The sequence below is a fragment of the Suricata suricatta genome, chromosome 8, assembly GCF_006229205.1.
Source record: "Suricata suricatta isolate VVHF042 chromosome 8, meerkat_22Aug2017_6uvM2_HiC, whole genome shotgun sequence".
Taxonomy (NCBI): domain Eukaryota; kingdom Metazoa; phylum Chordata; class Mammalia; order Carnivora; family Herpestidae; genus Suricata; species Suricata suricatta.
This window is the reverse complement of record NC_043707.1, coordinates 84,472,537-84,490,414: the sequence shown is the minus strand read 5'-3', so window position 1 is coordinate 84,490,414 and position 17,878 is coordinate 84,472,537. Positions and strand designations below refer to the sequence as shown.

General features: G+C 37.7%; 1 protein-coding gene across 3 annotated transcripts in view; it reads right to left on the bottom strand.

Annotated features, from left to right (window-relative positions):
* The window catches only part of NEGR1 (neuronal growth regulator 1), an 837,537-nt gene that overhangs the window by 173,616 nt on the left and 646,043 nt on the right, over nt 1–17,878 (bottom strand). For 2 of the 3 annotated variants that reach the window (XM_029948828.1, XM_029948830.1), the window contains exons 5-6: nt 15,723–15,843; nt 731–882 (exon numbers count right to left, since the gene is read on the bottom strand). In XM_029948828.1, the coding sequence (XP_029804688.1) occupies nt 731–882; nt 15,723–15,843 (273 nt within the window). Of the gene's footprint in view, nt 1–275; nt 341–730; nt 883–15,722; nt 15,844–17,878 lie in introns of those variants that run through there. The other variant, XM_029948829.1, reaches the window with a different exon arrangement.

Here is a 17,878-nt window from a genome sequence, read left to right as displayed (position 1 = left end):
GAACACTTTGAGAAACACTCCACTTCAAAATTAGGAATAGTTTGTGTTGTTTACTCAGCTTCTAAAAAGTACTAAAGCTAATTGTAGGAAAAAATATCAGCTTAGGTTTCTCTCCCTTCAACTAATCCTCATGTTTATTCTTCCTTTTTCATTTCTAGCCCTTAGGAACCAAGATACATTAGAAATAGAGTATTTATTTTAGCAAAACCTTAAGTTGTATTTAAAATAGCTTTGAGTAAAAACATTATCTATATGGATAAAATATTCTGTCCATGATCATTTACTTACTCTTACATCTTATGTATGGCATGTAAAATCCTCACTATTCCAAGATGAATGTCTAAAGAAAACCAACCAAGAGTAAATTCAACCAAAATTAACCTCTGCTTAAGGACAATAGAACACATTTTTTAAAATAAAATGAAAACAAACAAACCCCAATCCAATCATCTTCAGTCAGAAGACATTGTTCAGTGGGTCCAATTATTTAGGTATTTTTTTCCCTTTTCTCAGCTCTAAGACATTTTTCTAAACACACATAGGCTTCAATAGGTATTAGAAAATTATCAAACACCCATACCAGTTAGGGGCCAAGTTTCCTCCGTGTAAGGGATGTGTCACATTAGGCTGAATTCTAAAATGAACATACACCATTCTCAGGTTTTGTCCCTGCTGATGGACAGGAGCCAAGGGGCCCCCGGGAGCATTCTGGTAACGCTGTGTTACTTACGGTTGAGAGGCAGGCTCGCATTGGTAGTGCCTAGCTTGTTGGCAGCCACACAAGTATAATTGCCGAAGTGCTCCTGTGTCACATTGGTAACAGTGAGAATGGATCTTGTGCTAAAGTTCTGAATAATAATTCCTTGTTGGCCATTGAAGAGCCTAGAAGACAAATTCAACTCTAGGTAAATATACATCATGAATACCATTTTGGTTTTACCTTAGTTGGGGTTGTCATGGTAACCCATAGACAGTTTTGGTCCACACCAGTGTTAAAATATAATGTGATAATGGTGCAATTATATTTGTCTTGCATGAGTAGATATTGGGGAGGAGAAGCTGTACGACAGCTGTGGATTGTTACTACAGGATTCTTTGCACTATACAACACATTAGATTGAGACTTCCACATGTCCTATTCACACGTTGATTTGTATTTTAGAAAATTAAATGCACCACAGCAATAGCATCTCATCTGTTAAACAAGGAGTAAAGCAAATTAAATATAATGATTTCATTAAAAACCAGTGTTTCTAAAAAGCTGGCTAAGATATGTCTAGGCCATTTCAAATGACATTGTTGGATAACTCCTGCCAAAGTTAACCCCACAACTGTGATAGGATGCCTCCAAGTCCAGGGTCAACACCACTTGCTGCTGCTACATACAACCCAGAAAGATGACTTGCTTTTAACCCAGAAAACAGCAGCAGTATAGCATTGAGAAGAGCATTTCAAGTTGAGTGTCATGTTGGCCACATTTGAGGAACGTGGCTGGGAAAGCCCTCTAACCTTTCTGGCCTCAATAGAGGATTCAGTTTTACTTGATTCCATCCTGATGACCCAACCATGTCTCTCCAGACCTACCAGCAGAGGCCTCACTCTCTAAGAGGCTAGCAAAGCATCACCGTTCTCAGGGCTTGCCATGCCCACCACAGCTTCACTTTTTTCCTGATCTGCACCCAGTGGTCATCAGCCCTTTGTATCTCTGCCAGCTGGATCCTTCCCTCCACACTCAGGTCTGATGTGCATTCTATCTCTCCTACTCCAGGGCTCTCTAAATGACTGTTCCCTCTGCCCCATTCTCTCATGTTTCTCTTGAAATTGCTGTGCGATTTATAAAATCAAAGCCACATTCTTGCATTGTTCTCTGTAGCAGTTTCCATACACAAAGGTCTTTTCAACCCAAATAAATTGAGTTGCCTTAAATTCCTCAAAAGACAGGGCCATATGGACATACTTTATTTTATAGGAGTCCCGCATAGCACTTAATAGTACATAACAAATAGCTCATAGATCAGCAGAGTTGGGGTGACATTCCTACAACACAGGGACTGGTAAACCCATCTCAGGGGCTTTTTTTCTAAATATAAACTTTTTTCAAAAAATTCTTTTTCTAAATATGAACTCTGCTATAATGAGGATGCCAACCAGATGACAATGTCTCCCTAACTAACCCCAACGTTTACTATGAAAAGATGTGCTGATCACAATATGGGGTTGTATATGCTCATAGCCCAAATGGTATGGTACTTTTCCTCCGTAATATGTTCAAGTTTTAGTACTAAATAGTTTTTTTCATCACAAAGATGGAAATAAATGGCATTCCCGTGAGAGATTAGGTTGAACCCCTTTGCATTACGTTATGTGACTTGCATCCAAATTTAGATAAAATATGCTGTAGTTATATGCAGATTAAAATAAGCAGCCATGCTTGATTACCTTGGGAATTGCTTATATTTCATGTAATGGCTGAATTTGACTTATCCATAACTCAAACTTTAATCAGATTAATAATAAAACTTTGACTTAAATAAACACTGAGAAACGTTAACTCAGACAATAAACCCAATGATCCTTAACTCTGACACAACAAAATAAGGTGTAAAATATTAAGGATATGGCAGTTTTTACTTCTCTGTCTCATATTTCAAAACTTATCAACATTTATGCCAAACTACCATTGTGATAATTGCATATTTATCTGCAACACATGAATAACTTTATTTTTAAACAACAGTATATTCTATGTATAAAAATTCACAGCTTCATTGGCCAGAGAGCTCTAGAGTTCAGGTTCAAATCTATCTTCCCAAGTCTGTGCTCAGAGGGACACAATTTCCAGAGGACTCAGCAACTCCCTGGACCTCTAAATTCCCATTGTGCCCCACCTACCAAACTAAGATTCATTTTTCTGCTAAAGGATTAAGAAGAAATTAGTTAGGGGCTTCATTTGACTAGACTCTGGGGAGAAAATCTCAAGGGAGTATATTCAGTAACTTGATGGAACTGTTTGCTTATGTTCCTTCAGGTCATCTTTCTGAGTTGGCTTCCAACTCAGGGCTCTATATTGCCCTATAATGTGTCTAAAGGCAAAGCCTCAGATGTTGCTAAATCATACAGCACACCCACGCTCTGTATGTGTAGGCCCATTTTGGCCTCTGGCCAGGGGTGCCGGCCACATTACTGGCCCATTAGCAGCAGCAACTGCTGCTGCTCCACTCAGCGTGGCAAGTGATTATGGCCAATAAAACAGAAAAGTATCTTCCCTGAGAGGATTTTCTTCCCCCTAGAGGAAGCTACCTTTCTGAGATTACTGGAGAAGTGCAAGGCTTACTTTTTTTTTAGAGTTGGCAATTTTAGAAGGGTTGACTTTTCAAAATACCCTATAAGAACCTATCTTTACCATTAGATGGCCGAGACAGCCTCTCCAAAGCTGACCTTGAGGGAGAATGACTGCTGAGTTGGTGTCTATCTCTGAAGGTGTGCTGTGATTGTCCTGTAGGAATCCTGTGGGTGCACGGGGTGGGGAGCTTGTCAGCTATTCACATCAAGTCTGAAAACTGTCACTGCTACAAAGATGAGTTCTATGTTAGATGATTAGGGACTTGGCTGAATAACACATGGTCTTTGAAGATCTTTGAAGGCTCTTCAGAAGCTCATAGTTGAAGATAAGAATCAATCAGACAACTGAGTTGTTTACAACTGAGTTGATTTTAGTCACAATGGGGACTCTGTTAAGATGAATACTCCTACCCTTAGTTACAGGATATAGAAATCTGAACCACGCTTATAAATCTCATCACATATGTCCCGAATGTAACATATATGTCCTTTGACTAAAAGCACATAATAAAACAGTTCTTTAACTGGTGACAATTGTTTTCTTTATGAAACAGCTTTATTCCAAGATGCTTGGATATAGTAATATTTTCTGTGAAGAGAACAATTATTATTATCAATAAACATAAGTATTTGACAAACCACATTATCATTCTGTGTTAAAGAAAATTCTTGATGGCCTTCTAACATGCTCATGTCAGCCTATTAGCAGAATGACCCTGGCCCCACTGAATTTTTCATATCCACCCTAGACTTGTTTGAAACCAGACTTCCTTGCATTGGTGATGTGAAATCTTGAAGTGACAACTCAAGCAATAGTTCACAATACACCTTGCAATAAAAACCAGAGAACTATATCTTGAATACTGCCTTATTTAGAGTTCTCTCTTTTCCCTAAATACTTAAGTCTTTCAAGTTTTAAGAGAATCATTTTTGTATTGACTTAGATTCCAGAGTAAGAGACGTCTTCTTATAGTCCCTCCCCATAGGAAGAAAGAAAACAATTGTGTTGAGTTAGTGGTTGAATATGGTTTTCTTTCCCTCAGAAGTAGATCAGCAGCATCTGGTGCCTGCTTAGAAATCCCTGGGAATTTTTATTTTTTGCATTTTTACCATTCAGTGGACCCCCATTGCTATAATATCCTTCTATTATTGTGGACCCTTCTGTCCTCTACATTTACCACCTATGGTAGTTTATTCCATATTGCTCTGATCAGAATGTTTGTGTCCTCCAAAAATTCATATGTCAAAAATCTCAACCCCAAGGGTGATGGCATTAGTGGGTGAGACCTTTGGAAGGTGCTTAAAAATCATGAATGTGAAACCATGATGAATGGAATTAGTGGCGTAAAAGAGTTCCCATAGCCCCTTCTGTCATGTGAGGATACAGTAAGATGTCTGGGACATAGAAGAGGACCCTTCTTAGCTCGTACTTGCACCCTAACCTTGGACTTCCAGCCTCCAGAACTGTCAATAACTTTCTGTTGTTTATAAACCACTCAAACTGTGGGGTTTTGTTACAGCAGCCCAGCTGGATGAAGACACATACTGAGGATCATTGCCCTCACTCTCCTTCCTTCTGACCTTCATTAATGCCTCATAAACCTGTAAACTGCAAGACATCTGCCTTGTCAGCAGATGATGCAGGCAGCTCGTAAGTAACACTGGCTGACCAACTAACTAGTTCTGAATTAGGACAATCTCTTATATTTTCAAGTGTCAGTTAGGAGGAAGTAGCACATAGAATGTTAACAACTTAAGGATACTTATAAACCCGACCCATGAAGTGTTCACAAACTTTACAATCATAGTTTATCTTAGGAAGTAACTAGGATGGAAAGAAAAGTCCATAGCAACAACACAACAGCAAAACTGACCACCAACCTATTGACACTGATTGGTAAGATTGTAAAAGTAAGTGGTACAGCTATACCAAACCTCATTCATTTTATGTATAAATCCAACCTGATGACACATTTTGGGGATTATTGTTTTCTCTTTGCCTTTCTAGGTCAAGTATAATGATAAATATTCTAGAGAAACAAGCTTCTAAGTGCAAATAGTCACAGAAATACTTCATTGCTAAGAAATATACATAAGTTTATCAGACAACAACATTTAAAATATTAAAGTAACTTTATATAGGAGTGGGAGAGGTGTTCTCAAAAGATGATAAGTCTTTAATAAGACTAGAATTACAAGGACATATATCATGTTATATAACTGGATAAGATCATTAGGACCTAATTAAGTGATCTTTAGGTGATAGTATAGCAGAGATGGAAAATAGTAGGGGACAGAAGGTAGTTCTTGAGTCATAAGAGTTATATGTATAAAGAAAATAAACATTATTTCCCACAATGGATTGCCAGCTTTTGAGTTCCAAGAGGTAGATATAACTCAAAAAAGAGAGTTAGAAAAAGTCATTGGTGATAGTCAAAAGTCACAGGTGATATAGTCTTAATGGAAATGAAGTTTTACTTGGTTATCAAATGGTGATTAAATGCCTCCTATGCTTAAGGCACTGATTTAAGAACCAAAGGGGGGGCAAGTCAAATGGACACACGTCTAGCTAAGGACCTTGGCTATATTTAAAAATGTGAAGACGACACTGAGATAGCATACAGGTTCTTGCACAACACATCTCAATGTCTCTCTCGATTATAGAGTTCTAGCTTACATATATTTTACCTCTGAATCATGGCTATATTTCTAGTCTTTTCAATGAAAGCAGGAATGCTTTATGTAAGTGGAAAATGCTAGCCACTCTCAACATACTTATTATTGAAGCAATCTAACATTAAAAAACTTCAATGCTGTACAAAAAATTTTGTGTTAAAAGTGTGTGAAACTGACATTCAGAAAACATTTAAGCATTTTCAAATGTATGTCAACTAATCTTCACAGCATCCCTAGGAGGTAAGCATTACTAGTCCCATTTTACAGATGAGAAAAAGAAAGTTTAGAAAGGTTAAGTTAATGTATCATCTATTATCTGGTAAGGGGTAGAACCAACATTCAGATCCAGAGCTTGTGACTATTCGTATTGTTCCGAAGTAGCACGTGTACTCAAATCATCAAATAGAAGCCAGGATACTGTATTTGAGTTTGGAAAGACAAGTCAGTAATCATGGGTGGTTCAATAAGTAAGCCAGAGAACAGAACCAGTGGAATTAAATAACCAAGTAGTATGTGGTGTCTATGCAACGAAAGCCAGATCCAATCCATGAGGTAAATCTAATGGGATAGAGAATTAAATAAAATATAAGGTTCAGTTCATCTGGAGATTCCCTCTACCAGAGGTCTCTTAACTGTGTGGGACTTGGCTATGCCCACATTCTCCTACAGCAGCTGTCTTTCGCTTCCAAAGGAGACATCCTTTCATGTGACTCAGTCCCAGGATGAGAAGGGTGAAATGGTCTCTTCCCACGCTCTTTCTGCCTCAAACTACCTGCCAGGAAACAGGCACCTTCTGCATTGATTACTGTTTGTTTTTCATCCCCCAGGCTCACTAAATATTGGGGTTGCAGTAAATCTGTCCCCATACACAGTGTATATGTGGAATATAGTCAAGAATGGCAGGAAAAAACCCACATAACTTAGGAGAGTGGCAAAAATGCAATCATTTTAAGTAAGTTCAAAATTGTCTCTAAAGTTCAAGTTCTAGTGATGCTATCGAGTTACTGTGCTCTTTCCGACTTGGTCAAATCATTATCACATCAAAAAGTTCTCTTTACCACAACAGTTTAGGTGTAAGTTTTCATAGATTTGTATAACTTTTGAGATTGCTGTCCATATTCCCCATTAAAGTGCAACTCCATTAGGGCAAGTTTCCTAGTTTTTGCTGTTCATTATATTCTAAGCATGGGGCATAATGTTGGGTACTTAATAGGTATACAGTAAGTAGTTATTGTATGCTTAACTGAATGAATTGTTTCTACATTTTTGTACTACTTAGTTTTTTCATCTATGAAATGAAAAAAATTAAGCCAACTTCGAAGCGTTGATGTAAGAATCATTTTTAAATATATAAAGTGTAATACCTATGCACACATACATATATATCAAATGCAGTAGGCACTAAACATATCATAGTTGCTATTATTGTCCAAAAGTCGGGTCTGTTTCTTAGAACAGATACACTTCCTCTCAGAGGGTAGAAAATATTAAATATTGAAAATACAGGAAATTATTTTTAAAGGAAAGATCTAGGAGAGTGACTAAAAAGATCCCAGTATCACGATTTCAAGATGTGCCAAACTCAGGCTCAATTACATGTGTATTATCAGCCTCATTTAGCTTTTTCACAGATGTGCAGGGCTGATAAAAGAAATAAAAGTAAAAAGAAGGAGGAGTAAGTACTGCTAGGTACCAGAGAGAAATGAAAATTGATGTGAACATGCTGCTATAGCAACCTATCGGTTTACTGTGTTGTTTGGTACTTACGGCTTGACTACAATATGACATCATTTATTCCGAGGAACAGACTGAAGTGTATCATGCATCAATGTCTCAGCCCCAAGGGGTATCTATGTTTAGTTGCACATTTGAATAAATTAATGTATTATAATACGTTAGGACATTTTAATGATTTTAGACTTTATTAGGCTATTTAAAATGTATGTCTTGTTTACTTTATCAATTTTAATGAAATTAATAATTTTAGATTAGAGACCTTTGGGCTGCCTTACTTGTGGCGGTTTGATTCACACGGGGAAGATATTGCCTTTAACTTCACACCAAATAAACAAAGGCTATAGTGCAAGTGTCAGTCCTCCCCTGACGGCAGTGAGCCTTGTATCCCTGACAACCTGGCCTATGACTAGATTTTTTTCCCTCTGCTTGAACTGCTTTTCTAATATCAATGTGCCCGAGACTTTAATGTCAAATTTCATCTCATAATATACCAACACAACCATTTTGCAGAGATCACATTCACAAAAATGAAACCTTGGAAAGTCAGAACGAGCAACAGAAACCAGCGTTTTTTCTGCAATCGTGTATTGGCTTTACAGTGTCTTACTATCTAGGGTGACAGATGGATCTGGTAGTGATATTCTCTTCTCAATTTGAAAACGTATTAAAATAAGAATGACTCTACGTTCACGTGACTAAAAGGCCACAACTCAGTCCTGCAACAGAGTGTATTTCAAGCACCATGTTAGATGCTGGGAACACAATGAGTGAGCAGGGCAAAATCCTCACTCTCAGGTAGATTATAGATTAGGAGAGACTAGCAAAAAAAGTTGAGTATAGCCTAAAAAGTGTTTTGATAGACGTACAAACATGGGAGTACATCTGAAGAAACTCCTTTCCTGGTAGAAAGGGGTCAGGGTAGTTTTCTGAGAGGTGATATCTAAATTGAGCCTAAAGGACTAGTGGAAGGCAGCCAGGATGGATGTGTGTGGGGGAGGGTCTTATAAACAAAATGGCCAACATATGAAAAGGCCTGAAAGATAGAGATCCTATTACAGTTTGTGGCCAACATATTTTAGGATAGTTATCACCCTATTATGAGATGGTAGAATGGTAATATTTGTAGCCACAGAGGTAAACAGGGGCAGGAACATGAAGGCCTTCCATTCCACACTGTGATGTTAGGACTTTAGTCTAGAGAAATTCAAGAATCATAAGATGAGGTATTTACTTTGGAAATATTGCTATGAATTTTAAAAACACAACTGAAATCTGGCTGTCTACTAATGGACTGTGTATGCAGTATTAATACCTCAATTTTAGTATGTACTATACCAAACTCAGCCCAGTCTCTCCCAAATTTCTGTTCCTATGTTCCCAGCCTCAGTTGACAACTTCACCAATCACCTTGTTCCTGAGATGGAAAACTCAAAATTATCTTCAAATGGTCCTTTCCTTTTAACCTCATCAGTCACTAAAATATACAAATACTATCTTCTCTCTCTCTTGCTTTTTAATTGTACAACCAATACCTTAGCTTAAATCGTATTTTACATCTTTCCTATCCTAACTTGCTCTGAGAAACATTTTGTGAAGACAGGGAATGGGTACTTTTACTAGTCTTGAAAAGTCCTTCAGTAGCTTTCCAAAGCCTATGGAATCAAGTCTAAATGTTTTATCATGACATTGAAATGCTCCAAGTCTTGTCCTAACATGCATTTCTAACCCTACCTCCTATTACACCTGATTTGATATCCTGTACCCCAAGGAATAATAAAACCTCTCCACACAATACATTGACTATGTTCTTTCCTTTTTAATGATTATTCTTGACTCCTTGCAATGCTTAGAAATACTGTTTTCTGATATCAAGCACAAAAGCTACCTTTTCCCTGAAGCATTTGTTAATGCTCTGATTTGAGCTGAATGGACCCTTGCTGTGCACTTTCAAGGATTTGTCTTAGGGCTCCCTTAGGATCTTCCTTCTTGGAACTTACTTATTTTGGGGATTTTTATGACAAACTGTAAACTCTAAGTCAGGGAATGCAAACTAGAGTAGCCCACTTGCAATTCTTTTTGGCTGGTCCAAAGTTTTAAGTGTAATAATTTGCATGTATGTCTTATATAGTCATGTGTCCTCCATTTTTCAGTAGTTGAAAAGCTCTCACTTATTTCATATATTTATCTTTTATTTCACATTATATATATGATATATATATATACACATGAAATATATACAGACATATATATCTGTACAACTCAATGAGTTTGAGATAAGTATACACCTGTGAAATCATCACTAAGTCCATAAACATATATCTCACCTACCAAGGTTTCCTCAAAATTAGATTTTACTTCCAATTCTGTACTTCCCCTCAATAAGTCAATTTACCTTTATGAGACACAGTTTTTTTTTTTTTTTTTTAGTCAGGCATAATCTAGCTAGAATTATGTGAGCAATGGGCAAGATAGTATACAGTGAGTTACATGTGTTATAAGATTACAAAGTCTGCATGTAGGGTAAAATATGCATGCCATTAAAATTGCCCTTGAAATTTCCTTAAAATTCCTTATTTTAAACTAACACACTTTATAAAAGTCTCCAAAATGGAGACTACTCCAAGTTGGGTACAAAGTGATCTGTTGAAGTGTGAGGAGAAAATAATTGAATGTCCATTTATGTTATAATTGTATCTCATCTTTTAAATTTTATCTGTTTTAGGTCATTTAATGTTTATAATATAGTAGTTCAAAAATGCATATACAGAATCTACAAATAAGCATGCATATACTCATATTCTTGTTAAGTTTTAAATTTTACTTAGAGCGATATGTATTTCAAAAATGTTGTGGACCACTGCCTTACATCACTGGTCTAATACATGATGGTAATGCCATCTTCACAAAATGGTACAAAACCCATGTTTTTGCAATATCTATTTAAACATTAGACCATAGGGTTCCAGATGGCTCAGTGTATTAAGCAACAGACTTCAGCTTAGGTCATTATCTCATGGTTCATGAGTTCGAGCCCTGCATCAGGCTGTGTGCTGACAGCTCAGAGCCTGGAGACTATTTTGGATTTGGTGTCTCCCTCTTTCTCTCTCTCTCTTTCTCTCTCTCTCTGCACCTTCCTGGCTCTCACTGTCTCTCTGTCTCAAAAATAAATAAACATTAAAAACATTTAAACATTAGTCCATTATAATTTAGTTTATGTCTTTAGTCTTAGTCCTAAATATATATTCTGTTTTCAAGCCATAGTTTAATCTAATTTCATGTCATCAAAGATTGTTTGCTTAATAGTAATTTGCTTATTGTGAAAGTACCCTTCCACTGCATATAAGGGGTCTATTTCTTTTTAATCAATCTTCTCTATTATCAAGAAGATAAGTTAAAATTTTTAGCTTTCTATATAATTGATCTCTGAACTCTGATGTTCCCAAAAATGTATATGGAGCAAAATTAAACCTGTGAGCACTGTCCCTATGAGGTATGCTGAAAGAACCTATAGTGTTAAAAATATAGCCATTTTACATCAAAGAATAAAATTTTAATAACAAGTATATAACTTTAGTCATTATCATGATGCTTATCAAAACAGTGAAATAAACTAAATGTCATATGGCTAATATGTCTAATATAAAAAATAGTTTTTTTTATTATCATCCATGTCAACCATGAGGGAGACAGTCTGGAAGCTATTTTTGAAGACAGTATCTGATGATTCTCAACTCTGGATATTCATGTCCTCATTTTGCCCCTTCCACATTGAATAGGGTCACAATGTGTAACCAAAAAGATATTACAGAATGACAGAGCATAACTTCTGGAACTAGGTCATCAACAGCTTCTACTTTCCTCTCTCTTTTAAAAAATTTTTTTAATGTTTTTATTTATTTTTGAGAGAGAGAGAGAGAGAGAGAGAGAGAGAGAGAGAGAGACAGCGTGAGCAGGGGAGGGTCAGAGAGAGAGGGAGACACAGAATCTGAAGACAGGCTCCAGGCTCCAAGCTAGCTGTCAGCACAGAGCCTGACGCAGGGCTTGAACCCACGAACCACGAGATCATGACCTGAGCTGAAGCCCGACGCTCAACCGACAGCCACCCAGGCGCCCCGGCCTTCCTCTCTTTGGACCACTAGCTCTGAGAAAAGTCAACTACCAGGTCAAGAAGACAGTCAAACAGCTCTGTGAAGAGGTCCATATGGTGGTTAAATGAGGCCTTCTGTCTATAACAAGCACTAACTTGCCAGGCATGTAAGCAGATCCTCTAGCTCTGCTCAGGCCTTCAGAGGACCAGTGCCAGGTGCCACTTGACTGCAACCTGATCAGAAACCTTGAGCCATAACTATCCAGCTAAGCTGCTCCCATCCTGACCCACAGAAGCTGTGATAATAAATGCTTACTGGTTTAAACTGCTGAGTTTTGGGCTAATTTGTTATTTAGCAATAGATAACTAAGAGTGACACTGTATACAACAGAAACAATGTGGGCTGAGAGGCTAACAATAAAATGTGTCTTGATGGCATCTTTGAAGTTGAATGCTCTTGGACAGGTTAAGTCTCTTGTGTCTCACTTCTGTCATCAGTAAATTGAGGACAATAAATTGTGTCTCACAGACGTCTGAAGAATAAGTGAGATAAAAGAATTTAAAGAACCTGGAAAGTGATTTGTCCTCAGTAAGCATTTGTTTTTTTCTTTTCTTTAAATTGTGCTTTATTTTGCAGGTGTTCTTTTATTTCCCAAGGTTTTTAGATTATTCTCAATACACAAATATGGATTTTGTAGGATGTGGAAAAACTATAGGTAGAGATAGGACTAAGAATGTTCAGGTACTGACTCTGGTTTTGTTTTTTATTTGTGTTTATTTATTCATATTTTATTTGAATGAATACCTGGCTTTGAAGATCTTAATTTAAAAGAGATGCGTGTTTAAAAACAGTCTCTTAGGTAGAGGTGAAGAGACTAAGTTATTTCTGAATATTTTTGTAAGCTCCAAGTATAAAAGATCTTTAGGAAACAAAAGTTCTCCACATCTTGTAAAAACTCTGCTATACTCTGACAGGGTCTCTGACAGCTTCATGCTTCTGTTAGTGACCCTGAGGTCAGGAAAACAGCTCGGAAACATGCTGTATCTGTTTCTTCTCTCCGTGTTTACGTTGACTCCATTATTTCTGTGTCTTTGACTAAATAAATTCAGAAAGCGTGAGGGTTTGTATGTGCAGTCTTTTATTTTGCTAATTCATAAATGACCTGAGATGCCTCTACCCTTGCCATTTAGTATTGACATTTCAAGTTATTTTTGATAGTCTCTGAAGTGCCGTGGCCTACACTAGGTGCATGGACTCTGCATGAAGATTTGCAAGACTTCTTGAGTTCAAATCCCAGCTCTGTCACTGTCTGATTTTGTGCAAATGACTTAAAAACAATCTGTGCTTTGGTTTCCCCCAAGCAAAAGTGAGAATAATAATAGTATCTATCTTATCAGTTTGTTGTAAAAATAAAAAGGGCTAATGTTTTTTAACAATTTAGAATCCTGCCTGTCAAACAGCAGGTTCTTTTTTACATGGATAGTTTTTCATTTTAATGAGATACATATTTGAATGGCCTGGGCCCAGAAGATAGCACAGTAAACCCACTCAGGGACTGTAACAACTATCATTCAGCAACCAGAAGCCTTCCCTTTTCTCCTCCTCACACATTCTCAAATTTACTTCCCAGTAATTTTGAGAGGAATTTATATATTCTTGTGGTATTTGATAATTTGAGTATTTCCTTAAATATAACCTGAACAAATGACAAATGTGCACTTCACTCTGAAACCAAAGTGTGTTTGCCTTTGACAGGTACATCTGGTTTTCAGAGCTCCCAGATTTTCTCTAGGCGTGTGAGTGTGTTGGGAAAGGGCATCAATTGGGGAGAATCAATCCACTTTTTATTTTAACAGTGGTTCTAACCTCCTTTGAAAATGTAATAAAAGCTATAGTCCATCTCTCCAGTAGGGAAAAAAAAATCACTGAAGTTATGACTACGGACACCAATGGGTCCTTTGCTGTTTTTGCTATAGGCCAAGAAAGTGGACTCAGGATTATTGCAGCTTTTTCTGACAATGGTTCTGAATTTAGGAAAGGAAAAGAGAGAAACAGAAAAAAAATTCAGGACATTATTTCACAAAATACTAGGAACCAAAAGGATTTTAACAAAGGAGCTCTCACTTGTAGTATGCGGGATAATTCTGCTAGCCTGTAAGAAAGGTATGACAGATTCAACAGTGACTTTAAAAGCTATGCTAAATAGTTTGTCATTATTTAAACTGTGTTTTGTGGACAGCCAGGGATTTGGGGGTGGGGCTTGCAAAGACCCTCTGTTGGAAGTGAGGATTCTGAGCAGCTGGAATTGAAACTCCATTCACTCCACCTCTGCCAGAGAAGTCCTGCTCTCATAGGTCTTGCTTACTGGGCTTCCATATAAGATCATATTTCAACAAAGAATTTCATAATTTTCAGAGGATTGGGAACCATCTTCTAGATGTTTGTCCATATAGATAAGCACAAACTGAAAACTTCTCAATCTGGATTATCAGAATCTGAAGGATGTTATATTGTCTGTTGTGCAATATTATAAAGTAGGGCAAGGCTGACCTCAGACCAATTTATCTACTTCTACGTATATAAAAATATGGGTCACAAAAAGGTAGATTTAGAATTAGTAGAAACATTAATTAGTAAAAAGAATTTAAAATGGAGCACAAAAATTGTGGAAGAGGTTGCATAAAACTAGTTGCAAACAATTTCAGATAAAAGCAGAGTCAGTTATTCACATCAAATGAGACAGTTACGGGGGGATGTATATCCTTTATTGTTAAGGCAGATGTTGAAGAGGGAGAAGGTCTTCCACAAATGCTCTTTTGATTACAGTTTAAGAAAAACAAAAAGTTCCTGCTTACATCACATCCAGTGTCATCTATTATGGCAATATCTAAGCTCTTAATGTCATTTCATCAGTTTTCAGTTCAGACATTTAGCTATAATTAGTCATGAACGATGGTATAAGTAAGTAAACCCCATGCATATATGTTGAAAGGTATGGAACTGCCAATATTCAGCTTTTTTGGCTAAAAATGGCAATTTCATATGGTCCAATCTAACATTTTCTTGAACACGTTCCTCCTTAGTTATAAAGCAAAAAATATATTATAGATAATATCCTCCCCTCCGCATTATATCTCCCCGTTAACACACAGGGGTCCCACTCTTCTTTGATGGCTTGATAAGACCTTCTGAAGAGGTCTGAATGAGCCTACTGGTTGAAAGTAAAGAGAAAGTAGTCAAGTCCTGTCTTTTCTTCTTGAATAGCTCTTGTCAAGGCTTTTCCTGGGGCTCCTCAAGGGGACAAGCATATAGAGCTAAAGTTACAGTAGCCCTAAAATCCCCTTGGCTAGTCCTTTAACTATGTATTTTATCTCCTCTACAGGCCTTTAGTGATAGAATATCTAAAACACAGTGTTCTATGAAATGAAATGTTAAAATGCCTTGCGGGAGAGTAAGGCAGGTGAAAGGGTTGAGACTTATCAAGGAAGCCAGGCAGAGACAGCAGTTCTGATGGCTTTTGGAGCGTACTCATGGAAGCTGTGGCCAAGTCCCTTAAAAGCTGGTTTACTTTCCAAGCAAACATGGCTGTCAGCAAGAGCAATGGTGTTCCGGTTCAGAAAGGAAGGGAAGAAATGAAATGCATCAGTAATGTGGGATTTGCAGGCATTTCTGAGCTCCTATAAAACCAAAGTGGACATTTCTTCTAGAAGCTATAAGCTACTCATCCCTCCCATGTGGGCTCCTTCAGTTTGCCTGCCTGTGAGGAGGCTGCTGAGAATCATTCAAGCCAGTTAAAGGAATGGCTTAAAGTAAGTATCTGAAACACAAACACATTAGCTCAAAGTGCTTGAAACACAGTAATAATCACAAAGTCCTTACTTCTTTTCTCCTTTGTACCATTCAAAGGCCGGAGGCGGCACACCTGCACCTTCGCATCTTATCAATCCACTGCGTCCCGGGGCCACGGTGCCAGATTTAATTTCCTGAATTGTAGGAGCAACTGAAAAAGAAACAAACAAAGAAACTGGTGGGTAAGTAAAACTAATCTTCAGCAGAAATATAACCCACATATATTTTTATTCCTTCTATATTCAAAGCAATCTCATGCCTGATAGGCCGATGCATCACATCTTCAGTGTTTTATGCTTCTAATACAAGACTAGTCATTTTCAGCTTCATTTTTCAAGTTGGACAATAGATGAATGTTCCCAAGGAGTGCAGAGTAAATGCAATACATTTTGGCCTTGCTTCCTGGTGGAAAAATGGCATTGTTGAGGGGAACACTTCATCTGTACTCCAGTCAAACTACACTCCCATAATAGCTCTCATTTATTGAGTGATCACAGGGGACCAGTCACTGGGCTAGCTGCTTTCTGTTCATGATTTCCTCACAGTAAAACTCTAAGCTGGATGGTATTATCTCAATACCATAAATGTGAAAACTGAAGTTCAGAGAGGTTAAATAATTAGACTAAGGTCGCACAGCTACTTGGCTGCAGAATTCGGGCATAGTACTGACATACTGATTTAGGCATATTGGCTCGAAGCCTGAGATCTTTCATTATTCTGTATTTTCTTCTGCTTACTCCCTGTGCTTAAGCACATTAGTGATTTGAGGGGGGGGGGTGTTTCTTCTACCTGGAATGCTATTCTTTTCCATTTCTACAGATTCAAGGCCCAGTTAGGTGTCTCCATACTCTTTTATGCTGCTCTGGTTGAAAATAGCGTCCCCTTCTCTGAAGAGTTGATTTAAATCTCTCATAATGTGTACTTTCTATCCTTGTATTATTATTATTTACAGATATGTCAGCCTTCCTTATTAGCTGCCTAAAGGCAGGGAGAGTATCTTGTTCACCCTTGCCTATTCAGAGATCAAAGCACACAAAATAATGCCTAAATTTTTGTAAAGGTTATTTATTTATTTTGAAAGAGAGTGAGAACAGGGGAGGGACAGAGAGAGGGAGAGAGAGAAACCCCCGGGCAGGCTCCACATTGTCAGTGTGAAGCTTGATGTGGGGCTCAATCTCAAAAATTGTGAAATCATGACCTGAGTCAAAATCAAAAGTCGGATGTTAACTGACTGAGCCACCCAGGCACCCCACAGAGCCACTCCTTTATTCATCAAATCCTTGAACTGTCACTATATGCCTGACATTTCTCAAGGTCCACAGCAGTTAAACACCCTGACATGATGAAGCTTACATTCTAGGTGGATGGAGGGATGTGAAGACAGACTACAAGCAGTAACTAAAATAAATAAGAAATTTAAATACCGGGTTAGAAGGTGATAAGAAAATGGTAAAAAAAAAAATAGAGCAAGATAGGAGGAACTAGAGTAAGGAATGGGTTGCACTTTTATGTGGGGTGATCTGAGGAGGATTCATTGAGCAAGTGAGGTTTAAGCAAAGACTAGATGTAGATGGTTGCATTTTCTCTGTGGCTATCCACAGAAAAGGGCTTCCAGGATGAGAGAGCAGCTTGCAGTGAAGCCCTGAGGCTGAAGCAAGCCTGGGTTGTTTGAAATCTACCAAAGATATCCGTGTTAATTTTGTGTCAAATTGACCAGGTCACCGTGTCCAAGTATTTGCTATACATTATTTCTGGCATGCCTGCTTTTATATGAAAATAACATTCAAATCAGTGGACACAGTAAAGTGTATGGCCCTGTCCCACATGGATGTGCAGAATACATTCCCTTGAAAGCCCGAATAGAGCAAAAGAGAGAAGAAAGGAGAATTCATCTCTTCTCTGCCTGACTGCTTGAGCTAAAAAGCATTGGTCTCCTCCCCTAGGAATGAGATGTACACCACTGGCTAGTCCCTGAAATCTCAGGCTTTTGGACTTGGACTGAGCCATACCAGAGACTTTCCTGGGTTTTTTCTTGTAGAGAGTAATTCGGGGGCCTTCTCAGCATATATAATCACATGAGATATTCCTCATAATATAATCTCTTTGTGTGTGTGTGTAGATATGTGTAAATATGTTTGTGTGTATCGACCTATCAATCCAGATATCTATAGATTTTTAGATACAGA